We start from the raw sequence: 26986 nt of genomic DNA, 5'->3' as shown, positions 1-26986 counted from the left end.
ACATACATACACATCAATCGTGTGTGTTGTATGTATGTATGTATGTAATGGCTTGATGGCTGACTGTTTTGTAGCCATTGCCAGCCATATTTGTGCTCCCCTTTGCCAGCCATATTTGTGCCTTTATCAATGTGTACTTTTGTTTTTTGCCAAGTATATTTTATTACAGTGACCTTAATGCATACGTTTACGCAATCCAGGGTTTATACTGTATACTTCATTAATACACACACACAAACACACGGAGACAGACCTACACACACAGAGACCGAGAGATAGATCGATACACACACACCACCGTTCAAAAGTTTCGGGTCACTTAGAAATGTCCTAATTTTTTAAAGAAAAGCTAACTTTTTAACATCAAATTGATCAGAAATTCAGTGTAGGCATTGTTAATGTTGTAAATGACTATTGTAGCTGGAAACGGCTGATTAAAAAAAAAAAAGGAATATCTACATAGGCGTAGAGAGGCCCATTATCAGCAACCATCACTCCTGTGTTCCAATGGCACTAGATGTTAGCTAATCCAAGTTTATCATTTTTAAAGGCTAATTGATCATTAGAAAAACCTTTTGCAATTACATAAGCACAGCTGAAACTGTTGTGCTGATTTTAAAGAAGCAATAAAACTTTCCTTCTTTAGACTAGTTGAGTATCTGGAGCATCAGCATTTGTGGGTTCGATTACAGGCTCAAAATGGCCAGAAACAAAATAACTTACTTCTGAAACTCGGCAGTCTATTCTTGGTCTGAGAAAGGAAGGCTATTCTATGCGATAAATTGCCAAGAAACTGAAGATCTCCTACAACGCTGTGTACTACTCCCTTCACAGAACAGCGCAAACTGGCTCTAACCAGAATAGAAAGAGTGGGAGGCCCTGATGCACAACTGAGCAAGAGGACAAGTACATCAGTGTCTAGTTTGAGAAACAGACGCCTAACAAGTCCTCAACTGGCAGCTTAATTAAATAGTACCCGCAAACACTCGTCTCAACATCAACAGTGAAGAGGTAACTCGGGGATGCTGGCCTTCTAGGCAGAGTTGCAAAGAAAAAGCCATATTTAGACTGGCCAATAAAAATAAAAGATTGAGATGGGTAAAGGAACAACGACATTGGACAGAGGAACTCTGCCTAGAAGGCCAGCATCCCAGAGTCTCCTCTTCACTGTTGACGTTGAGACTGGAATGTGTCCCTGAACAAAGGAGGGGTCAAAATCAAAAGTAACAGTCAGTATCTGGTGTGGCCACCAGCTGCATTAAGTACTGCAGTGCGTCTCCTCCTCATGGACTGCACCAGATTTACCAGTTATTGCTGTGAGATGTTACCCCACTCTTCCACCAAGGCACCTGCAAGTTCCCGGACATTTCTGGGGGCAATGGCCCTCACCCTCCAATCCAACAGGTCCCAGACGTGCTCAATGGGTTGGGATCCAGGTTCTTCATTGGCCATGGCAGAACACTGACATTCCTGTCTTGCGGGAAGTCACGCACAGGACAAGCTGGTAGCATTGTCATGTCAGAATGAGCCTGCAAGAAGGGTACCACATGAGGGAGGAGGATGTCTTCCCTGTAACGCACAGCATTGAGATTGCCTGCAATGACAACAAGCTCAGTCCGATGATGATGTGACATACCGCCCCAGACCATGTTGGACTCTCCACCTCCAAATTCGATCCCGCTCCAGAGTACAGGCCTCGGTGTAACGCTCATTCCTTTGACGTTAAACGCGAACCCGACCATCCCCCTGGTGAAACAAAATCACTACTTGTCAGTGAAGAGCACTTTTTGCCAGTCCTGTCTGGTCCAGCGACGGTGGGTATGTGCCCATTGGCGACGTTGTTGCCGGTGTTGTCTGGTGAGGACCTGCCTTACAAATAGGCCTACAAGCCCTCAGTCCAGCCTCTCTCAGCCTATTGCGGACAGTCTGAGCACTGATGGAGGGATTTTGCGTTCCTGGTGTAACTCGGGCAATTGTTGTTTCCATCCTGTACCTGTCCCGCAGTGTGATGTTCGGATGTACTGATCCTGTGCAGGTGTTGTTACACGTGGTCTGCCACTGCGAGGATGATCAGCTGTCCGTCCTGTCTCCCTGTAGCACTGTCTTAGGCGTCTCACAGTACAGACATACAATTTATGCAATTTATTGCCCTGGCCACATCTGCAGTCCTCATGCTTCCTTGCAGCATGCCTAAGGCACGTTCACGCAGAAGAGCAGGGACCCTGGGCATCTTTCTTTTGGTGTTTTTCAGAGTCAGTAGAAAGGCCTCTTTAGTGTCCTATGTTTTCATAACTGTGACCTTAATTTTCTACCGTCTGTAAGCTGTTAGTGTCTTAAAGACAGTTCCACAGGTGCATGTTCATTCATTGTTTATGGTTCATTGAAGAAGCATGGAAAACAGTGTTTAAACCCTTTACAATGAAGGGTTATTTGTATTTTTACGAATCATATTTGAAAGACAGGGTCCTGAAAAAGGGACGTTTCTTTTTGGTGAGTTTATTTTCTACGTAATAGATTAATAGTGAAGACATCAACTATGAAATAATACACATGGAAACATTTCGTAACCAAAGAAGTGTTAAACAAATCCAAATATATTTTATATTTCTTCAAATAGCCACCTTTTGCCTTAAAATATATATATATTTGTATTTTACCAGGTATGCCAGTTGAGAACAAGTTCTCATTTACAACTGCAATCTGGCCAAGATAAAGTGATGCAGTGCGGCAAAAACAACACAGTTACGAACATGTTTGTATCTTAATATTGAACTATTGAATCTAGACTTGTTTTTGTGGCATGTTTAATAGTACCCCATACGGGGGACTTGTTGCCAAAGGGTTAACACAACATGCAAATGTAGAAGATTAGGGAGGGGAAATAATTAACATGATAGATGTGCAAGTCTATATTGTAATGGACCTATATTTTTTTATTTCACCAGGTAAGTTGACTGAACACGTTCTCATTTACAGCAACAACCTGGTGAGAGGGATGAATGAGCCAATTGTAAACTGGGGATTATTAGGTGACCATGATGGTTTGAGGGCCAGATTGGGAATTTAGCCAGGACACTGGGGTTAACACCCCTACGATAAGTGCCATGGGATCTTTAATGACCTCAGTCAGGACACCCGTTTAACGTCCCATCTGAAAGACGGCACCCTACACAGGGCAGTGGCCTGGGGATATTTTTTAGACCAGAGGAAAGAGTGCCTCCTACTGGCCCTCCAACACCACTTCCAGTAGCATCTGGTCTCCCATCCAGGGACTGACCAGAACCAACCCTGCTTAGCTTCAGAAGCAAGCAGTGGTATGCAGGGTGGTATGCTGCTGGCTTATATACAGTGTCTATACTGTAATGGACCTATATACAGTATCTATATTGTAATGGACCTATATACAGTATCTATATTGTAATGGACTTATATACAATACCTATATATTTTTACAATTACTGTCCTTTTTCTGGCCTGCAAATTGGTTGATTGAATTTCTAAATCCTGATTTGTCCCTTCAGTCTTCTCTGCTATACTCTCCCCACACAATGAGAACTTCATACATTGCAACTCCTGTTCATGCAGTTTTCTCTCTTTGTGTGTGTGTGTGTGTGTGTGTGTGTGTGTGCGGGCGCGCAGGCAAAGACATTTAACAACGATGAAAAGAAGTTCCAGCAGCACATTCAGGTCCAACAGAAGAAAGAACTCAGCAGCTTCCTGGAGTCTCAGAAACGAGAGTACAAACTTCGCAAAGAGCAGCTTAAAGAGGTACACACACGCACACACACACACACACACACACACACACAGTGCATTCGGAAAGTATTCAGACCCTTTCTCTTTTTCCACATATCTATCAAATCTACACAAAATACTCCATAATGACAGGGCGAAAACAGGTTTTTAGAACTGTTTGCAGAAAATACCTTATTTACGTACAGTTGAAGTCGGAAGTTTACATACACTTATGTTGGAGTCATTAACTCGTTTTTCAACCATTCCGCAAATTTCTTGTTAACAAACTATAGTTTTGGCAAGTCGGTTAGGACATCTACCTTGTGCATGACACTAGTAATTTTTCCAACAATTGTTTACAAACAGATTATTTCACTTATAATTCACTAAATCACAATTCCAGTGTGTCAGAAGTTTACATACACTAAGTTGACTGTGCCTTTAAACCACTTGGAAAATTCCAGAAAATGATGTCATGGCTTTAGAAGCTTCTGATATGCTAATTGACATCATTTGAGTCAATTGGAGGTGTACATGTGGATGTATTTCAAGGCCTACCTTCAAACTCAGTGCCTCTTTTCTTGACATCATGAGAAAATCAAAAGAAAGTCCACAGAAGAAAAAATAAATGTAGACCTCCACAAGTCTGGTTCATCCTTGGGAGCAATTTCCAAATGCCTGAAGTTACCACGTTCATCTGTACAAACATCTGTGCCTACCTTCAAACCTGGATGCCTCTTTGCTTGACATCATATGAAAATCAAAAGAAATCAGCCAAACGCCTGAAGGTACAACGCTTACTATTGTTTGCACAGATGAACAAGTATAAACACCATGGGACCACGCAGCCATCATACCGCTCAGGAAGGAGACGCGTTCTGTCTCCTAGAGATGAACGTACTTTGGTGCGAAAAGTGCAAATCAATCCCAGAACAACAGCAAAGGAACTTGTGAAGATGCTGGAGAAAACAGGTAGAAAAGTATCTATATCCACAGTAAAACGAGTCCTATATCGACATAACCTGAAAGGCCGCTCAGCAAGGAAGAAGCCACTGCTCCAAAACCGCCATAAAAAAGCCTGACTACAGTTTGCAACTGCACATGGGGACAAAGATTAGACTTTTTGGAGATATGTCCTCTGGTCTGATGAAACAAAATTAGAACTGTTTGGCCATAATGACCATCATTGTGTTTGGAGGAAAAAGGGGGAGGCCGCATCATGTTGTGGGGGTTCTTTGCTGCAGGAGGGACTGGTGCACTTCACAAAATAGATGGCATCATGAGGGGGAAAATTATGTGGATATATTGAAGTAACATCTCAAGACATCAAACAGGAAGTTAAAGCTTGGTCGCAAATGGGTCTTCCAAATGGACAATGATCCCAAGCATACTTCCAAAGTTGTGGCAAAATGGCTTAAGGCCAACACCGTCAAGGTATTGGAGTGGCCATCACAAAGCCCTGACCTCAATCCCATAGAAAATGTGTGGGCAGAACTGAAAAAGCGTGTGCGAGCAAGGAGGCCTACAAACCTGACTCAGTTACACCAGCTCTGTCAGGAGGAATGGGCCAAAATTCACCCAACTAATTGTGGGAAGCTTGTGGAAGGCTACCCAAAACATTTGATCCAAGTTAATCATATTTAAAGACAATGCTACCAAATACTAATTGAGTGTATGTAAACTTCTAACCCACTGGGAATGTGATGAAAGAAATAAAATATGAAATAAATCATTCTCTCTATTTGATTTGATTTTGATTCTCTCTACTATTATTCTGACATTTCACATTCTTAAAATAAAAGTGGTGATCCTAACTGACCTAAGACAGGGAATTTTTACTAAGATTAAATGTTACAAATTGTGAAAAACTGAGTTTAAATGTATTTGGCTAAGGTGTATGTAAGCTTCTGACTTCAACTTTAAGTTTTCAGACCCTTTGCTATGAGAGTTGATGCATCCTGTTTCCATTGATCATCCTTGATGTTTCCACAACTTAGTGATTGGACATGATTTGTCTATATATGGTTGTTGACAGTGCATGTCAAAGCAAAAACCAAGCTCAAAGGAATTGTCCGTAGAGCTCCAAGACAGGATTATGTCGAGGCACAGATCTTGGGAAGGGTACCAAAAAATTTCCACAGCATTGAAGGTCCCCAAGATCATAGTGGCCTCCATTATTCTTAAATTGTATACGTTTGTTACCATCATGACTCTTCCTTTTGCTGGCCGCTCAACCAAACTGAGCTGTCATGGGAGAAGGGCCTTGGTCAGGGAGGTGACCAAGAACCTGATGGTCACTGACCGAGCTCCAGAGTTCCTCTGTGGAGATGGTTGTCCTTCTGGAAGGTTCTCCCATCTCTGCAGCACTCGACCAATCACGCCTTTATGGGAGAGTGGCCAGACGGGATCCACTCCTCAGTAAAAGGCACATGACAGCCTGCTTGAGGTTTGCCAATAGGCACCTTCATTCTTTGGTCTGATGAAACCAAGATTGAACTCTTTGGCCTGAATGCCAAGCGTCATGTCTGGAGGTAACCTATCACCATCCATACGGTGAAGCATGGTGGTGGCAGCATCATGCTGTGGGGATGCGTTTTAACGGCAGGGACTGGGAGACTAGTAAGGATCGAAGCAAAGTATAGAGAGATCCTTGATGAAAACCTGCTCCAGATTGCTCAGGACCTGACTAGGGCGAAGGTTCGCCTTCCGACAGGACAACGACCCTAAGCACACGTCCAAGACAGCGCAGGAGAGGCTTTGGGACAAGTCTCTGAATGTCCTTGAGTGGCCCAGCCCGAGCCCGGACTTGAACCCGATCGAACATCCCTGGAGAGACTTGAAAATAGCTGTGCAGCGTCGCTCCCCATCCAACCTGATAGAGCTTGAGAGGATCTGCAGAGAAGAATGGAAGATACTCCCCAAATACAGGAGTGCCAAGCTTGTAGCGTCATAACCAAGAAGACTCCAGGCTGTAATTGCTGTCAAAGGCACTTCAACAAAGTAATGAGTATAGGGTCTGAATAATTATGTAAATGTAATATTTCAGTTTTTGCTTTCTCATTTTGCGTGAGATTGTCGATTGATGAAAGAAAAGATTGACATTTAATCAATTTTAGAATTAGGCTGTAATGTAACAAAGTATAAAAGTCAAGCGGTCTGAATACTATCTGAATACACACACACACACACACACACACACAGGTAACGCTGCTTCGTGGGTGAACAGGGACAGGCACTACTTCGCGCCCCTCGTTCGAGCCCAGTGAGGGACAGGAACAGGGATGGAAGCAACACTGTTACATTGATGCTCCTGACCCGGATCACTCAGTTGGGCTTTGCCCGGCTACTGGGGTTGCTGCGGAGACCAGGTCAAAGGAGGGTGAGTTTAGCCGATATGGAACGGCTAGCTAGTTAGCTGTTACTGCGTGGTAGACTAGTAGTGTCCATCTTTGCCGTCAACCAATCTAGACCTAGAAGTAGTTCTGAAGGACCATGGCTTCAGTAGCACTCTGGGTAATGGTTCATTTATATTGGAGGGATGCGGGCCAAATTTAAGCACCAGAGCTTATATGTAAATTACAGCTTGGAGAAGTCTAGTCGTGCGTGACCGTCCTTCCAAAATCGAAGTCTGAGGAATTTCATTATTTGGATTTTGCAATTTGAATGGGAGTGCTGACATTCAATGCTCGCAATTGATTGTCTCTGAGTAGAAATGTGGTTTTCCCTCAGGAGAGGCATTTCCTTTTCCCCATCCCGGACCACCTTTTATTAGCCTGTGTCATATGCTGCCTGTTGCAAATCAGAATCACAAACTGTTAGGAGCTCTACCAGTGTAAATATGTGATTGGTTTGGTAAGTAGCAACTTATTGCAACTAGTTTCTGTCTAGACCCCACCCCTTATTATCTTCTTCCTGAGGAGAGTTTCACCAGTCTGAGGCTGGGAGCAATAGGACTGCACATCTGATACATTGATATATATATATTTAAAACCTTAATTTAACTATACAATATATTTATATATCAACTTAAAAGGATAGTTCACACAAATTACAGAATGACTTCGGTTTCCTTACCCTGTAAGCAGTCTATGAACAAGGTATGTCAGCAATCCAAAACCGAAGCTGTTTTACTCATCCATGTACAAGCTTACAGGGTAAGAATTTTATTTTGTAATTTAGCACTGCTTTTTAGGTGATGGGTTCAGAGGGTCCCTGGTTCAAGCGAACGCACGCACGCACACACACACACACACAACGTGGTACAAGAGATGTGTGTGTACACACACACACACAACGTGGAACAGGACCTGGTACAAGAGATGTGTACACACACACACACACACAACGTGGAACAGGACCAGGTACAAGAGATGTGTGTGTGTACACACACACACACACACACACACACACACACACACACACACACACACACACACACACACAACGTGGAACAGGACCTTGTAGAAGAGATGTGTACACACACGCACACACACACACAACGTGGAACAGGACCTGGTACAAGAGATGTGTACACACACACACACACACACACACAATGTGGAACAGGATCTGGTACGAGAGGTGTACACACACACACACTCACTTCTCTCTGTCCTGTAGGAGTTGAGTGAGAACCAGTCAACCCCTAAGAAGGAGAAGCAGGAGTGGCTGTCCAAGCAGAAGGAGAACATCCAGCACTTCCAGGTACAGCACCAGTTACATCAACGCAAATGACTGGTTAGTCGAGGTAATTTGTAGATGTAAGTAGGGGTAAAGTGACTATGCATAGAAAATAAACAGCGAGTAGCGGCAGTGTAAAAACAAAAGGGTCAATGCAAACAGTCTGGGTGGCCATTTGATTAATTGTTCAGCAGTTTTATGGCTTGGGGGTAGAAGCTGTTAAGGAGCCTTTTGGACCTAGGATTGGCGCTCCGGTCGCAAAGAGAATACTCTATGACTTGGGTGACTGGTGTCTTTGACAATTTTTTAGGCCTTCCTCTGACACCGCCTAGTATTTTGGTCCTGGATTGTAGGAAGCTTGTCCCCAGTGATGTACTGGGCCATACGCACTACCCTCTGTAGCGCCTTACGGTCGGATGCTTAGCGGTTGCCATACCGTTCGGGGATGCAAGCGGTCAGGATGCGTTTTGCAGACCGCACCACTCTCTGGAGAGCTCTGCGGTTGTGGGTAGGGATGCAGGATATATCGGTGAACATATCGGAATTGGGCCGATATTAGCTAAAAATGGCAACTCGCATTCACGCCCGGATGTGATACAGCCTGTATCAGGGACTGTAGTGACGCCTCTTGCACTGAGATGCAGTGCCTTAGACAGCTGCGTCCGTGTGTGTGTGTGTGTGTGTGTGTGTGTGTGTGTGTGTGTGTGTGTGTGTAAACTATTTAATTGTACTAGAATGCTTAAAAGGCCGCAAAAATGTATATCGCAATTTTTTTTTTTGTCGGTGTATCACTAGTTGTGGGCGATGCAGTTGCCGTTCCAGGGGGTGATACCGCCCGACAGGATGCTCTTAATTGTGCACCTGTAAAAGTTAGTGAGGGTTTTAGGTGACAAGACACATTCTTTCAGCCTCCTGAGGTTGAAGAGGCGGTGTTTCGTCTTCTTCACCACACTGTCTGTGTACCATTTCAGTTTGTCGGTGTATATGTACACAAAGGAACTTAAAACTTTCCACCTTCTCCACTGCTGTCCCGTCAATGTGGATAGGGGGGTGCTCCCTCTGCTGTTTTCTGAAGTCCTCAATCATCTCTTGTTTTGCTGACATTGAGTGAGAGGTTATTTTCATGACACCACACTCCGAGGGCCCTCACCTTCTTCTTGTAGGCTGTCTCGTTATTGTTATTGGTAATCAAGCCTACCACTGTAGTGTCGTCTGCAAACTTGATGATTGAGTTGGAGGCGCGTGCATGGCCATGTAGTCGTGGGTGAACAGGGAGTACAGGAGGGGGCTGAGATCGCAAACTTGTGGGGCCCCAGTGGTGAGGATCAGTGGAGTGGAGATGTTGTTTCCTACCTTCACCCTCCTGGAGGCGGCCCATCAGTAAGTCCAGGGCCGAGTTGCACAAGGAGGGGTTCAGACCGGGGGACTCAAGTTTTGTGATGAGCTTGGAGGGTACTATGGTGTTGAATGCTGAGCGGTAGTCAATGTACAGCATTCTTACAAAGGTATTCCTCTTGTCCAGATGGGATAGGGCAGTGTGCAGTGTGATGGGGATTGCATCGTCTGTGGACCTATTAGGGCTGTAAGCAAATTGAAGTGGGTCTAGGGTGATAGGTAGGGTGATCTTTGCATAGTCTCTCAAAGTATTTCATGATGACAGAAGTGAGTGCTACGGGGCAATAGTCATTTAGTTCAGTTACCTTAGCTGTCTTGGGAACAGGAACAATGGTGGTCATCTTGAAGCATGTGGAGACCGCAGACTGAGATAAGGATTGGTTGAAAATGTCCGTAAACACACCAGCCAGCTGGTCTGAGCATGGTCTGAGGACGTGGCTAGGGTTGCCGTCTGGGCTGGCAGCCTTGCAAGGGTTAACGCGTTTAAATGTTTTACTTACGTCGGCCACGGAGAATGGGAGCCCACAGTCTTTGGTAGCGGGCCGCGTCGGTGGCACTGTATTGTCCTCAAAGCGGGCAAAGAAGTGGTTGAATTTGTCTGGAAGCAAGACGTCGATGTTCGCGACGAGGCTGGTTTTCTTTTTGTAATGCATCGCGGAAGTTAGAGTAGCAGTGGTCGACCGTGTTACTCGCTCATGTACTGCAATCGATATGCTGATAGAATTTAGGTAGCTTTGTTAAAATCCCCAGATATATGGTTTCCAGTTTGCATAAAGTCCAATGAAATTCCTCGTCTTGGTATCCGCTTGCACGGCTATGACAATAACGGAGGAGAGTTCTCTTGGGAGATAATATGGTCGGCATTTGATAGAATTCCTCAATGTCAGGTGAACAAAAGGACTTGAGTTTGTGAATGTTGATACAATTACACCATGAGTTTTTAATCATAGACATACACCCCCGACCTTCTTCTTACCGGAGAGATGTTTATTTGTGTCGGCGCGATGCACTTGAAAGTCCCGTTTACTGTACTGACTCCGACAGCATGTCCCAAGCTTGCCATGTTTCCGTGAAAGAGTATGTTACAATCCCGGATATCTCTTTGGAAAGCAACTCTTGCTCTAATTTTATCAACTTTGTTAGCAATATGACTGGACATTAACGAGTAATATACTCTGAAGTGGTGGGTGGTGTGTGCACATCCGAAGCCTCACTAGAAGACCGCTCCGGCACGCTCTCCTCCGGTGGCGTTGTTTTGAGTCGGCCTCTGGAATTAGTTGGAATTCCCTGGGAGGTGCAGACAAAGGATCCGTTTTGGGAAAGTCGTATTCCTGGTGGTAGTGCTGGTTGTTCTGGTAAGTTGACGTCTCTCTGATATACAATAGTTTTTCCCGGCTGTATGTAGTAACACTTAAGGTTTTCTGGGCTGACAATGTAAGAAATAATACATGAAGAACAAAAAATACTGCAGTTTCCTAAAGGACTAGAAGCGGAGCTGCCGTCTCTATCGGCACCATCTTTGAGAACAATTGGTTACTTTTTCCACCGTTGGTTTGCGGTGGTAAATAGAAGGATTTGAATAATATAGATGATTTCTCTCTTGGTAGATAAACTGTATACCGCACTATCATGAGGTATTCTACCTCAGGCGAGCAATACCTCGAGACTTCTGCTATTGTTGTACTCTCTTCCTGTATCTGTCTATAAATGTATGGTATTTTTCTTGTATTATTAATTGGATGTATGTGAAGTACTTTGTACTGTGTTTTTATGGTACAAAATGTACTATATAAGATATTATACAATACATACCAGAGCAGACGCTTTTATCCAAAGCAACTTAGTCATTCCTGAGCGGGAATCGAATCCACAACCCTTGGCGTTGCAAGATCCATTACCAACTGAGCCACACTGTTAAGTAAAGTTGGATGTGATTTGTCAGGCTGAGGAGGAAGCCAACTTGTTGAGGAGACAGCGGCAGTACCTGGAGCTGGAGTGTCGACGTTTCAAACGCAGGATACTCATCGCCAGGCACAACGTGGAGCAGGACCTGGCACGAGAGGTACACAACACGCAAACACACATCATTCCTATTCACCTCCAAAGGACATGACAGGTTATCTATCGCTCAACACATGGAGCTGTCTTGTGTGAACATTCCTCTCCTTTCTCAATTCATTTATTTTTCATTATCTTTCATGCTCTCTTAACACCCTCTCTACCTCTCCTCCATTTCTGTTTCAACCCTTCTCTCCTCCTCCTCTCCCCTCCCTCCATCCCCTTACCACTTTTCATTCACGCTCTCCTTTCTTCCTGTCCTCTATCTCTTTCAACCCCTCTCTCCCTCCCCCCACATAGCGAGGCAGGTAACCTAACAGTTAGTGTTGGACCAGTAACCGAAAGGTCGCTAGTTCGAATCCCCGAGCAGTCCAGGGGAAAAATCTGCACTCCAGAGTTGCCAGGCTGACCCCTGGCCATGACTCCACTCCCCGAGGGTGTCTCGGGGAGTTGGGATATGCAAAAAAAAAACATTTCCATTTAAAACACAACTGTACAAATGTGAAACACTAAATTATTATTATATTACTTGTCATTCAATCTCTCTTCTTCTCCCTGTCTCAGGAGTTGAATAAGCGTCAGACCCAGAAGGACTTGGAACATGCCATGCTGCTCAGACATCACGAGTCGATGCAGGAGCTGGAGTTCAGACATCTGGGAACCATCCAGAAGATGAGGGCGGAGCTTATCAGGACACAGCACCAGACAGAACTGACCAATCAGCTGGAGTACAACAAGAGGAGGGAGAGAGAGCTGAGACGCAAACATGTCATGGAGGTTCGACAGCAGCCCAAGAGTTTAAAGGTCAGGAACACACAGACACTGGCACACACACACACACACACACACACACACCTACACCTATTTTACGGTCCCCCACTCCCTCCCCCAGTCTAAAGAGCTGCAGATTAAGAAGCAGTTCCAGGACACGTGTAAGATCCAGACACGGCAGTACAAGGCCCTGAGGAACCACCTGTTGGAGAGCACTCCCAAGGCCGACCACAAGGCAGTGCTCAAGAGGCTGAAGGAGGAGCAGACCAGGAAACTGGCCATCCTGGCCGAGCAGTATGACCACTCTATCAACAACATGCTGTCCACACAGGCTGTGAGTACCACATGCACACACACACTGTTGTCTCTCTAAACAGGTATCAAACACAGGCAAATTAAAATCTACTTTTTGGGAAGACTTACTAAAAATATGTTCACTCCCTAGTTCTAACCCCAAGGGGCTACTGTTTGTGGTAGGGCTGCATAATTAATCAAATTCACGTCAAAATTGCAATATTGACATGTACAATCCATATTGCAAGTGATCCATATTGCATGGAATTTTTTAAATGCTGCTCAGCTGCGTGCTATATCAATTTGTTTTAATTTTTTATAGTTGACTGTTTTTGTAGTGTCTTTCCCACTCCTCTTGCGACTGCTTTCCCACAGACACCAAGCCCCGCCCCCTGTCAATCAAGCAGCGCTGTTTATCCTCCTCGCTGTTAGATGCAGTTCTCTTGGTGTTCTGTTCGGTAAAATGATTGTTCCAGACAAGAACGATGCTGGTTTCCACTTTGCTTCGTCATTCTATTTCCCTCCAAGTGTTTGATCTACTTTGCAAGTAAAAACAAATGTACATTTTTTTTGGGGGGACCCATATCCTGCTGCCCTAGTTTGTAGCATATTGCTAAAACTATCCAATGATTTCAGATCTATTTACTACTGGTCTCCACCTTTTTGTTTTGTCCCCATGCCCTCTGTCCACCCTTCTCCTTCCCCAGCTGCGATTGGACGAGGCCCAGGAAGGGGAGTGTCAGGTGCTGAGGATGCAGCTGCAGCAGGAGTTGGAGCTGCTGAACGCCTACCAGAGTAAGATCAAGATGCAGACAGAAGCCCAGCACGACAGAGAGAGGAAGGATCTGGAGCAGAGAGTGTCGCTCCGCAGGGCTCTTCTGGAACACAAGGTAGGGACGAGGTGTGTGTGTGTGTGTGTGTGTGTGTGTGATTTAGTAGGTGTTGGCATCACTGTGTGTTTCTGATGGTCTCTCGTCCCCATCTCTCTCTCTGTTTGTGTGTGTCTCCAGATTGAGGAGGAGATGCTGTCTCTGCAGAACGAGCGTGTGGAGCGTATCAGGTCCCTGTTGGAGCGCCAGGCCAGAGAGATAGAGGCCTTTGACTCAGAGTCCATGAGACTAGGCTTCAGCAACATGGTCCTGTCTAACCTGCAGGGCTCTGGCTCAGACACACAGGGCAGCCCAGGGGGTTGGGGAGGAGGGGGGTCCGGACTGTCTCATGGTCACAGCCACCACCAGGGGGGGACCAGCTCCCAGCAGCCGTGGGGTCACCCTATGCTCGCTGGGGGTCCCCCTCCCTGGAGCCTGCATCAGCCCTCTGGGGGAGGGAGTCAGAGGGGGAGTGTGGGAGGGGTGGTGGGGGGGGCCAGGAACAGCCCCCAGGCTATGAGGAGGGCGTCGACGTCAGGAGGGGGGCGGAGCGAACAGGCTATGAGCATGAGCGCCAGCATCACCTCTCAGATCTCCAACGGATCACACCTGTCATACACCTAGACACACACACATCTAGACACACACACACACACACACACACACACACACACACACACACACACACACACACACATCTAGACACACACACACACACACACACATCTAGACACACACACACACACACACACACACACACACATCTAGACACACACACACACACACACACATCTAGACACACACACCTAGACACACACACACACACACACACACACACATCTAGACACACACACACACACACACACACATCAAGACACACACACATCTAGACACACACACACACACACATCTAGACACACACACACACACACATCTAGACACACACACACACACACACACACACACACACATCTAGACACACACACACACACACATCTAGACACACACACACACACACATCTAGACACACACACACACACACACACACACACACACACACATATAGACATCTAGACACACACACACACACACATCTAGACACACACACACATCTAGACACACACACACACACACACACACATCTAGACACACACACACACACACACACACACACACATCTAGACACACACACACACACACACACACACACACATCTAGACACACACACACACACACACACACATCTAGACACACACACACACACACATCTAGACACACACACACACACACACACACATCTAGACACACACACACACACACACACACACACACATCTAGACACACACACACACACACACCTAGACACACACACACACACACACCTAGACACACACATCTGTCATCAAATCAAATTTATGTATATAGCCCTTCGTACATCAGCTGATATCTCAAAGTGCTGTACAGAAACCCAGCCTAAAACCCCAAACAGCAAGCAATGCAGGTGTAGAAGCACGGTGGCTAGGAAAAACACCCTAGAAAGTCCAAAACCTAGGAAGAAACCTAGAGAGGAACCAGGCTCTGAGGGGTGGCCAGTCCTCTTCTGGCTGTGCCAGGTGGAGATTATAACAGAACATGGCCAAGATGTTCAAATGTTCATAAATGATCAGCATGGTCAAATAATAATAATAATAATCACATTCATACACCTAGACACACACACACCTAGACACACACATCTGTCATACACCTAGACACACACACACCTAGACACACACATCTGTCATACACCTAGACACACACACACCTAGACACACACATCTGTCATACACGTAGACACACACACACATATCTGTCATACACCTAGACACACACACACACACCTAGACACACACATCTGTCATACACCTAGACACACACACCAAGACACACACATCTGTCATACACCTAGACACACACATCTGTCATACACCTAGACACACACACACACCTAGACACACACATCTGTCATACACCTAGACACGCACATCTGTCATACACCTAGACACACACATCTGTCATACACCTAGACACACACACACCTAGACACACACATCTGTCATACACCTAGACACACACACACCTAGACACACACATCTGTCATACACCTAGACACACACACACACCTAGACACACACATCTGTCATACACGTAGACACACACACACACACCTAGACACACACATCTGTCATACACGTAGACACACACACACACACCTAGACACACACATCTGTCATACACGTAGACACACACACACACACCTAGACACACACATCTGTCATACACGTAGACACACACACACACCTAGACACACACATCTGTCATACACGTAGACACACACACACACCTAGACACACACATCTGTCATACACCTAGACACACACACACCTAGACACACATCTGTCATACACCTAGACACACACACACACCTAGACACACACATCTGTCATACACGTAGACACACACACACACACCTAGACACACACATCTGTCATACACGTAGACACCCACACCTAGACACACATCTGTCATACATGTAGACACACACACACACCTAGACACACACATCTGTCATACACCTAGACACACACACACCAAGACACACACATCTGTCATACACCTAGACACACACACACCAAGACACACACATCTGTCACACACCAAGACACACACATCTGCCACACACCTAGACACACACACACACACACACCTAGACACACACATCTGTCATGCACCTAGACACACACACCAAGACAGCGTTTAGAGGGTTGGGTCAGTAACCGAAAGGTCTCTAGTTTAAATCCCCAAGCCGACAAGTTGGTGGGGGGGGTCTGTCGACGGCACTTAACCCCAATTGCTTTCAGTCGCCGTTCGTAATGGCTGACCCTAGCCGTGACCCCACTCTCCGAGGGCGTCTCAGGGAGAGTTGGGATATGCAAAAAACACATTTACATTTCACACACGTGTAACACTGGTACGTGTGACAGGACTGATATAAACAGACACCAAATTAGGATTATTAGCTGAAGACACTCTGCACATATACATACCGCTGTCTGATGAAAACCTTGTCATTTTATCCCAAAACATTTGTATTGAATGCAGTAACTCCCCTCAATATAGACTGAATATTTCCTGACTCTACGACTAAGAACATATGTTTATAATAGCTCCTGAAGTTTGGTAATTATATGTTTGTTAAAAATATAACCTTTTTTTTTTTTTTTTCATTTCCTGAAGAGTCTGTTTTGGAGATGGGCCTACAGGGTTCTCATCAGAAAGCTATGATACACACGTGTGTGTGTGTGTGTGTGTGTATACACACACATCTGAGAGTCACAAACACCCACAGCTGGAGTGTAAACACACACTTATCCAAACACGCTTGTCATACACCTGACCAAACACGCGTGTGCACACACGCACACACACACACGCAGGCCCAACTCATACATTGTCACACAGCCATACATATACAGGTATCATACACAGTGGATACAGCACACTAGGCTGGGAGTCATAGGGGAAACCAATATCTCTTACTGCATGTGTTTATGGATGTGGGTACGTAAACCCGCAAGGCACTGTGGCCCCTCATGATGAGTTGTGTTGTTTTTACCCCGTTAAAGTTGCCCGTCCTTGGTATCGACTGACAGGAGACTGTGCTAGAACCTACTGTAGCTGTGCCATAGTCTAATCAAATCAAATCAAATTTATTTTATATAGCCCTTCGTACATCAGCTGATATCTCAAAGTGCTGTACAGAAACCCAGCCTAAAACCCCAAACAGCAAGCAATGCAGGTGTAGAAGCACGGTGGCTAGGAAAAACTCCCTAGAGTTTAATAGTGGCAAACCACGTCTGCTCATGTCATGCTGTTTGACGTAGACACACACACACACACACACTTACGTCTGCTCATGTCATGCTGTTTGACGTAGACATCCACACACACACACTTACGTCTGCTCATGTCATGCTGTTTGACGTAGACATCCACACACACACACTTACGTCTGCTCATGTCATGCTGTTTGACGTAGACATCCACACACACACACTTACGTCTGCTCATGTCATGCTGTTTGACGTAGACATCCACACACACACACACACACTTACGTCTGCTCATGTCATGCTGTTTGACGTAGACATCCACACACACACTTAGTCACTTTTTATTTATATTTTTTTAAGCACTTTACATTTGTCAATCCTTTACTTGCTTTAGTCTTTATGCAGCATGTCACGAACCTGAAACGTCAGGATGCTTATAAGCTGGTTCAGACCGTGACGGGCACATTGAACAGGGAGTTGTTCCCTATGCTAGTTTGGAACATCGCAGAAAACTTCTCTTGGGTTTTAATCGGTCACGTCCCTGTCAGTCTCTGGTCTGGACGGCCATTTTGATCCAATGACAACAGCACTTTGCCGTGATCATGTGACTTCACAGGGATGCTGGCACTTACTGTACAAACAGACGTAAACACACACTTTCCATGAAAGTGGATCTCACATGATCCATATTCACCATTTCTTTCTCTTACCTTTTCTCGCTCTCCTTCACCTTTTTATCTCCATCCCTCAAATACCCCCCCCCCCCTGACCCTCCCACCTATGGGGCATGGTGTATGTGAACAGAGTGATACGAGAGGGTGGCGTTATAGAACTGGTACAGGAAGTTGAGGTCAAGTCATAGAGGGATTTAAGGGAAGATGGGTGGAAGTGAGGATCTGAGGGTTACTGAATAAGAACTGTGGGGTATACACTACAGTATGCCATACAGACTTTAGTACAGAACAGTACAGGTGTAGTACACTACAGTATGCCATACAGACTTTAGTACAGAACAGTACAGGTGTAGTACACTACAGTATGCCATACAGACTTTAGTACAGAACAGTACAGGTGTAGTACACTACATCATGCCATACAGACTATAGTACAGTACAGGTGTAGTACACTACAGTATGCCATACAGACTTTAGTACAGAACAGTACAGGTGTAGTACACTACAGTATGCCATACAGACTATAGTACAGAACAGTACAGGTGTTGGTTTATGACTGCTGAATGTCCTTTTGGGTGGGTGGTGATGCTGCTGTTGCTCCTGCACCGCCCCCTGTCGTTACCCACCGACCCCCTCCTCAAATAGACAGACAGACCCCTCTCTCATATATATATATATATATATATATATATATATATAAGGTGGGGGGAGGTGTGGTAAAAGAATATATATATATATATATAAATAGTTGATTTAACAGCAATTTCATGTGGGATGTATTGGAAATAATGTGTTAATATTGTACATTTTTAGAATTGAAAAAAAAACGACATTTAAAAACAAATCCAAGTTGAGACCAATTAACTGCTTGTAATTGTGAAGACACAAATCTCTGTGATAACTGACATGGTCTTTAACAATGCTTTGAAACAAGGAAATGAATGGAAAAAACATGATCAACAACACCTTGTACACACACACACACACACACAGTGTGGTCCTGGAGTAGTGTTATTAGATTCCGTTGGGGTTCTATCGAGTTCCGTTGGATCCCATTAGATTCCGTTGGGGTTCTATCGAGTTCCGTTGGATCCCATTAGATTCCGTTGGGGTTCTATCGAGTTCCGTTGGATCCCATTAAATTCCGTTTGATTCTATTGTCTCTACTTGTTCAGACTCGCTGCTGACCTGTGAACTATTCTCCATCTTCTCTTGGCCACTCATTCTTTCTGCAAAGAACCTTCAGGTCTCTCCCCAAACTGAGGAGGATGTGCTGTACTCTTCCTTTTAATGGTTTGAATTTGCTGTTCGGGTTTTTATTTCTCTTATCGAGAGAAATGGTTGGTTTTTATCTACATCGATTGATGTAATTCAGTTGGTCAGATTATGATGACATCTAGATTATACTCTGAATGGTCAGATTAAAATAAGAGATCCACTCTGGTTCATCCTTGGAGAGACGGGATCTCTACGGTCTGATCAGTAGAGTTACTGGAACCATTCCCACGTCTGTATTAAACTGGATAGGTTGTGCAAAAAAAGATGAATGTCTTACATAAAAGAATATATACAATTATAGAAAAAGTGATTTTAAAAATGTTTAAAAGAAATTGAGAAAGAATGTTTTAGGAGACAAATGTAATATTTTGTTTGTAATGACTTATTTTGTTTGGCAGAGGGCTACTGAACAAAGATTCCACTGTAATAAAGTCCTTTTAGTTCTTCTGTGTCCTGTCGGTCTAGTGGGGGGTTTCATCGTGAGTGTGCACACTGCTTATTTAGAAACTTTAGCAAGAGTATGGAAACATGCACACAATAATACGATTATTGTGAATATTCTGATTTTTAAACGTTTACATGCTTTGCAAGAATATCGATTTCCCAAATAATCCTGTTTCCATGGACACTTCTGAAATCAGGCTACCTGATGGGACTTCTGAAATCAGGCTACCTGATGGGGCTTCTGAAATCAGGCTACCTGATGGGACTTTGATAAACGCAGAAAATCGGCAGTTGAAATAAACTTGTATTTTTGGGAAGCCTATTTTATATAATAATAATAATAATAATCATTTGAAAGATTGCTCAGAAAACCATGTTTTAACCGGTGTATGCTTAAGATCAGCAGAGTAAGGTGTTTTACATGACAATCAGTTTAATATTGAGTTATTAGTGTGCGTACTCAATGACAGTAGACAAATATAAATCCTTATCTTTAATCAAAGAAGATATAAACCAAACACGTGACCATGAACAAACCGTAGATATTGGTTACTAACAATGACAGGAAAGAGTCCCTAGTGGGCTAAGCCGATAGGACGGTTTGGTGGACAAAGGGAAAGGTGTGGGACTGAGAAAGAGCGGGAAAGACCAATGGATTCATTACACACAGTCTGTAGTTATATACATTGAAATGCTAATCCTTCACACATATACGGCTGCTCATTCGAGAATGATTGCAAGTATATATCTACACCCGTATGTCATTGTCTTTTGGAATCCGGTTCGTCTGCTGGAGAGTTGATCAGTCTCTGGTTATGTTTCCCCGAAGATCAAAGTATTTAGTGGTTAGAATGGATACTTCAGAGTACCGTTCAGAAATGTTCTCGTAGAATAGATGTTTCGGCGGTTGTCTGTATTCTCGTCCTCTTGGTTTACGTCATTTCTAGCTGCAGACTAGTAATTTGTGTCTAAGATTTGCTCTTATTCTGTAGGGATCGATCGTCTCTGATGAACCATTTCCAGCCGTGTAGCCAACGCTCCACGTGGAATAGTCTTGTCCTTTGGCAGAGTTGTAGTTTCAACCACTTTGCACACCAGCGTTACCCGGCATGTTTTGGTCTCAGTAATTCAACCATTTGCAACCTCGGCTCACGCTGGCGTTTGCTTAGTCTGGGGTGAATTTCATCAGGAGTGGGTTTTATGCGTTCCAGTAGAAAACGCCAAGGTAATTTCTATGCTCACGTGGGCGTAGCCACTGACTAGTTAAATCCATACTCTCATTTTGAACATCACATTACATCTTTTCACAAATAGTTTCATGTTTAATCACATACGTTGCACAATATTTAGATGTAAACCTGACAGCTGGGAAATTTGCACTTTTTAAGATATACCGTTTTGTGTGTTTCCTGTCTTTCATGAGGTCAAATGAAACACACTCAACATAACTGTCCCTTAAGTGTCCACGGACCATTCCCACACTCTCAAAAGTAGACATACTGTTTAATTCTCCCATTTTGGCGATTTAGGAGTTTGGCCAAGTGAAGTCCCTTGTTCTCTCAAATCAAATTTTATTGGTCACATACACATGGTTAGCAGATGTTAATGTGAGTGTAGCGAAATGCTTGTGCTTCTAGTTCCGACCATGCAGTAATATCTAACAAGTAATCTAACAATTTCACAAAAACGACCTTATATACACAAATGTAAAGGAATGAATAAGAATATGTACATATAAATATATGAGAGATGGCCGTACGGCATAGGCAAGATGCAGTAGATGGTATAGAGTACAGTATATACATATGAGTGAGAAATGTAGGGAATGTAAACTATATAAAGTGGCATTGTTTAAAGTGACTAGTGATGCATTACATCCAATTTTTTATTATTAAAGTGGCTAGAGATTTGAGACAGTATATTGGCAGCAGCCACTCAATGTTAGTGATGGCCTTGAGATAGAAGCTGTTTTTCAGCATCTCGGTCCCAGCTTTGATGCAACTGTACTGACCTCGCCTTCTGGATGATAGCGGGGTGAACAGGCAGTGGCTCGGGTGGTTGTTGTCCTTGATGATCATTTTGGCCTTCCTGTGACATCGGGTGGTGTAGGTGTCTTGGAGGGCATGTAGTTTGCCCCCGTGATGCATTGTGCAGACCTCACTACCCCCTGGAGAGCCTTGCGGTTGTGGGCGGAGCAGTTGCCGTACCAGGCGGTGATACAGCCCAACAGGATGCTCTCGATTATGCATCTTTAAAAGTTTGAGTGTTTTTGGTGACGACCCAAATTTCTTCAGCCTCTTGAGGTTGTTGCGCCTCTTCAAAATACTGCAAGTCTGTGCTCTCTCTGCATGACCACGGGGAGAGAGTCTCTGCCAGGAATTTACGACCTGAGACACTAAAACCTGGGTTTAGGAGAGCGTGAGAGAGCGGGGGAAGCCACAATCTACACCCAGAAAGAGCCACATCATGACAGTGGGTTGCGACTCAAAAGACACCTCAATTGGTAGTCACCAAGCTAAAAAGTTTGAGAACACCTGACCTAGAGGGTTTCAACCTAAGGGGCACGTTGTTGCTTTAAAGCTAGATACAAGTGGTACATTTACCAAGGAAGACTTGACTCTGATGCACATGGAAATTACTTTGGTTTGTCTCTATGACATTCAAAAGCTGGACTTTGTTTGGGGAAGTAATCTTCTACAATGTGTGATTCTGTCGCTATCAATTGATCCATTAATTTACAGTTGAAGTTGGAAGTTTACAATACACCTTAGCCAAATACATTTAAACTTAGTTTTTCACAATTCCTGACAGTAAAAATGTCCTGTCTTAGGTCAGTTAGGATCACCACTTTATTTTAAGAACGTAACATGTCAGAATAATACTAGAGAGAATTATTTATTTCAGATTTTATTTCTTTCATCACATTCCCAGTGGGTCAGAAGTTTACATACACTCAATTAGTATTTGGTAGCATTGTCTTCAAATTGTTTAACTTGGGTCAAATGTTTCAGGTAGCCTTCCACAAGCTTCCCACAATAAGTTGAGTGAATTCTGGCCCATTCTTCCTGACAGAGCTGGTGTAACTGAGTCAGGTTTGTAGGTCTCCTTGCTTGCACACTTTTTCAGTTCTGCCCACGAATGTTCTATTGGATTGAGGTCAGGGCTTTGTGATGGCCTCTCCAATACCTTGACTGTGTTGGTCTTAAGCCATTTTGCCACAACTTTGGAAGTATGCTTGGGGTCATTGTCCATTTGGAAGACCCATTTGCGACCAAGCTTTAACTTTCTGACTGATGTTTTGAGATGTTGCTTCAATATATCCACATAATTGTCCTGCTTCATGATGCCATCTATTTTGTGAAGTGCACCAGTCCCCCCTGCAGCAAAGCACCACCACAACATGATGCTGCCACCCCCGTGCTTCACGGTTGGGATGGTGTTCTTTGGCTTGCAAGCCTCCCCCTTTTCCTCCAAACATAACGATGGTGATTATGGCCAAAGAGTTATATTTTTGTTTCATCAGATGAGAGGACATTTCTCCAAAACGTACGATCTTTGTCCCCTTTGCAGTTGCAAACCATGGTCTAGCTTTTTTATGGCAGTTTTGGAGCAGTGGCTTCTTCCTTGCTGAGAGGCCTTTCAGGTTGTGTCAATATAGGACTCGTTTTACTGTGGATATAGATACATTTGTACCTGTTTCCTCCAGCATCTTCACAAGTTCACTTAGTCTTCTACAACAAAAGCTAGCTAGCTACTACTGCTTGCTGTTGGACGGTGACTTGTTGGCCATTACAAGTCAATGTGATCGGTTGATTCCACTGTCACTCCAAAATATTGCCCTAATACGGTTGAATGGCAGATGCCTTCTATCAAGCATCTGATGGCCTAGCCAATGGCTGACTTTAGTTAGCTATACTGAACAAAAATATAAACACAACATGCAACAATTTCAAAGATTTTACTGAATTACAGTTCATACAAGGAAATCAGTCAATTAAAATAAATAAATGGATATCACATGACCGGGAAAACAGATATGCATCTGTTGGTCACAGATACCTTAAAAGAAATGGGCCTCAGGATCTCGTCACGGTATTTCTGTGCATTCAAATTGCCATCGATAAAATGCTATTGTCAGGAGAAATGCTCACTAACAGGGATGTAAACAAATTTGTGCTCAAAATTGGAGAGAAAAATGTTTTGTGTGTACGGAACATTTCTGTGATTTTTTTTAATTACGCTCATTAAACATGGGACCAACACTTTACATGTTGCATTTATATTTTTGTTCAGTGTACATTTATCTAGAAAAATCCTGAATGGATATTTTTTTCTGTTCAGTGTTAACCAATTATTTTCAAGCAAAAACTGAAGAGATTGAATCAGAACATCATTGAAAAGAATAATAATGTGATTTGTATTATTAAAAAAAAATCCTTAGCCTTTCTCTGAAAGCTTAAACGACCCCATTGTTCCCCACTGTGTTTGGGATAATAAACATTTGTATTGGCTCTATTTTCCCTCAGCATGCATTTTTTTTCACCATTCTAAATGTCTAAAGAATTCTTCTGAAATATGAACACAGAAATACTGGACATGTTTAACTATTATGTTGACGACTTAACAAAATTACAGTCATAGTCTTGAATTGGACTCGCATTTTTCTGGTCTCGTTCTTGACTCTGACTCGGACCTCTTGCCCCCCCCCCCCCCCCGGTCAGAGTCTTGACTCGGTCTCGGTCTTGACTCAGACTTGATTCGCTCCAGTCTTGAATCGGTCTCGCTTTAGGTGGTCTCGAACGCAACACTTATTATTATTATTATTAAATACCTAAAGGATGTCATGAGTCTTGATCAACTAGACTATGACAAAGCGAAAACAGGTTTTTAGAAATGTTAGCAAATGTCTTATTTACGTATGTATTGAGACCCTTTGCAATGAGACTCGAAATTGAGCTCATCATCCTTAACATGTTTATACAACTTAATTGGAGTCCGCCTGTGGTAAATTCAATTGATTGTACATGATTTGTAAAGACCTGCCTATATAAGGGCCCACATTTGACAGTGCATGTCAGAGGAAAAACCAAGCCAAGAGGTAATATTAAAAAACTATTTCAGATGGGCAGAACGGAAACACAGTGACAACATTCAAGCCCAAGACCGCAATGCCAAGCGTTGTCTGGAGTGGTGTAAAGCTAACCGCTTCACCATCTGGCAGTCCGACGCACAAATCTGGGTTTGGCGGATTCCAGGAGAACGTTACCTGCCCCAATGCATAATGCCAACTGTTAGGATGGTGATCTTAGGCTTGTGTGTGGCTCCAGACCTGAATGTTGTCACTGGGTTTCTGGTCCGCCCATCTGAAATACTTTAAAAAAAAACATTTGATTACTAAAATGGTAACAAATCCTATATTAAAATGCCATAACCCACAGACTTGACTATAGTAACGGTACAATAGACTGGGCTTTGGTCTTTCTGCACATCTAAAATCCTACTTTGGGGATGGGACATTTCTCCTGGAATGGAGGTGCCTAAAACTAGCCAGCCCACCCGGCAATATTTATCTAGCTAGTTAGTTAACATTAGCTCACCATTCATGTAGTCAGACTTCTAAGTGGTGCAATGCTAGCTAACCAACAATCCTTGCCATGGTGCTGGCCTAACTTTAGCTAGCAAGTCTGACTTCACGAACAATGAATTCAAGTTAACTAGCTAGCTAAATATCCCTTTCCTGGTGGGCTAACGCTAGCTAGCATGTCACCACGTAGAAAGTTACTATACTAAAGACTTGTCAACAAAAAGGTCAAAATAATCATTATGCAGGTTTTCTTTTTACTTGTAAGGATGGTAACATGCGTTGTACATGTAACTACAGTCGGTGGTTATCTAGCAAATTTTCATAAGCACCTACCTGACCACAGATCTTTGACCTAACCAAAATAGCTTGTTAGCAGCTAGCAAACAGAGCTTATCTTATCACACAGCTCCAGTTCATGCAGGAACCAATGGGGTGCTGCATACAATGCCTTCGGGAAAGTATTCAGACCCCTTGACCTTTTCCACAATTTGTTACGTTACAGCCTTATTCTAAAATGGATAAAATCCTTAAATATACGCAGCAATCTACAGTACACACGATACCCCATAATGACAAAGCAAAAACAAGTTTTTTAGAAATGTATTAAAATAAACAAATTCCTTATTTACGTAAGTATTCAGACCCTTTGCTATGAGACTCGAAATTGAGTTCAGTTGCATCCTGTTTCCATTGATCATCCTTGATGTTTCCACAACTAGATTTACCTGTGGTAAATTCAATTGATTGAACATGGTTTGGAAAGGCAAACACCTGTCTGTTAAAGGTCCCACAGATGACAGTACATGTCAGAGCAAAAGCTAAGCCAGAAGATAGCCCTATTTGGTAAAAGACCAAGTCCATATTATGGCAAGAACAGCTCAAATAAGCAAAGATAAATGACACATTTCCACATCAACTCTTCAGAGGAGACTGTATGAATCACACCTTCATGGTCGAATTGCTGAAAAGAAACCACTACTAAAGGACACCAATAAGAAGAAGAGACTTGCTTGGGCCAAGAAACAAGAGCAATGGTCCTTAGACCGGTGGAAATTTGTCCTTTGGTCTGCAGTCCAAATTGGAGATTTTTGGATCCAACCGCCGTGTCTTTGTAAGACGCAGTGTGAGTGAACGGATGATCGCCACGTGTATTTCCCACAGTAAAGCATGGAGGTGTTATGGTGTGGGGGTGCTTCGCTGGTGACACTGTCAGTGATTTATTTAGGACTCAAGGCACACTTAACCAGCATGACTACCACAGCATTCTGCAGCGATATGCCATCTCATCTGGTTTGGGCTTAGTGGGACTATCATTTGTTTTTCAACAGGACA

The 26986-nt window shown here is 43.7% G+C and overlaps 1 protein-coding gene and 1 long non-coding RNA gene across 3 annotated transcripts in view; both read left to right on the top strand.

The window, feature by feature from the left end:
• Positions 1–14514, top strand: part of LOC110510234 (serine/threonine-protein kinase TAO1) — a 45547-nt gene extending 31033 nt beyond the window's left edge. For both annotated transcript variants that reach the window (XM_036967349.1, XM_036967348.1), the window contains 7 exons: positions 3640–3768; positions 8356–8439; positions 11753–11872; positions 12433–12672; positions 12761–12973; positions 13641–13823; positions 13944–14514. In XM_036967349.1, coding sequence (XP_036823244.1) covers positions 3640–3768; positions 8356–8439; positions 11753–11872; positions 12433–12672; positions 12761–12973; positions 13641–13823; positions 13944–14426 — 1452 coding nt within the window. In that variant the 3' untranslated portion in view covers positions 14427–14514. The remainder of the gene's footprint in view (positions 1–3639; positions 3769–8355; positions 8440–11752; positions 11873–12432; positions 12673–12760; positions 12974–13640; positions 13824–13943) is intronic.
• Positions 14515–16511: 1997 nt separating this feature from the next.
• On the top strand, positions 16512–20070 carry LOC118945268. The gene is made up of 2 exons (XR_005040359.1): positions 16512–18695; positions 18791–20070. It is a non-coding gene; the product is annotated as an uncharacterized LOC118945268 (long non-coding RNA).
• Positions 20071–26986: the final 6916 nt, after the last annotated feature.

The sequence above is a fragment of the Oncorhynchus mykiss genome, chromosome Y, assembly GCF_013265735.2.
Source record: "Oncorhynchus mykiss isolate Arlee chromosome Y, USDA_OmykA_1.1, whole genome shotgun sequence".
NCBI lineage: Eukaryota > Metazoa > Chordata > Actinopteri > Salmoniformes > Salmonidae > Oncorhynchus > Oncorhynchus mykiss.
This window is presented reverse-complemented; position numbering and strand designations above follow the sequence as displayed.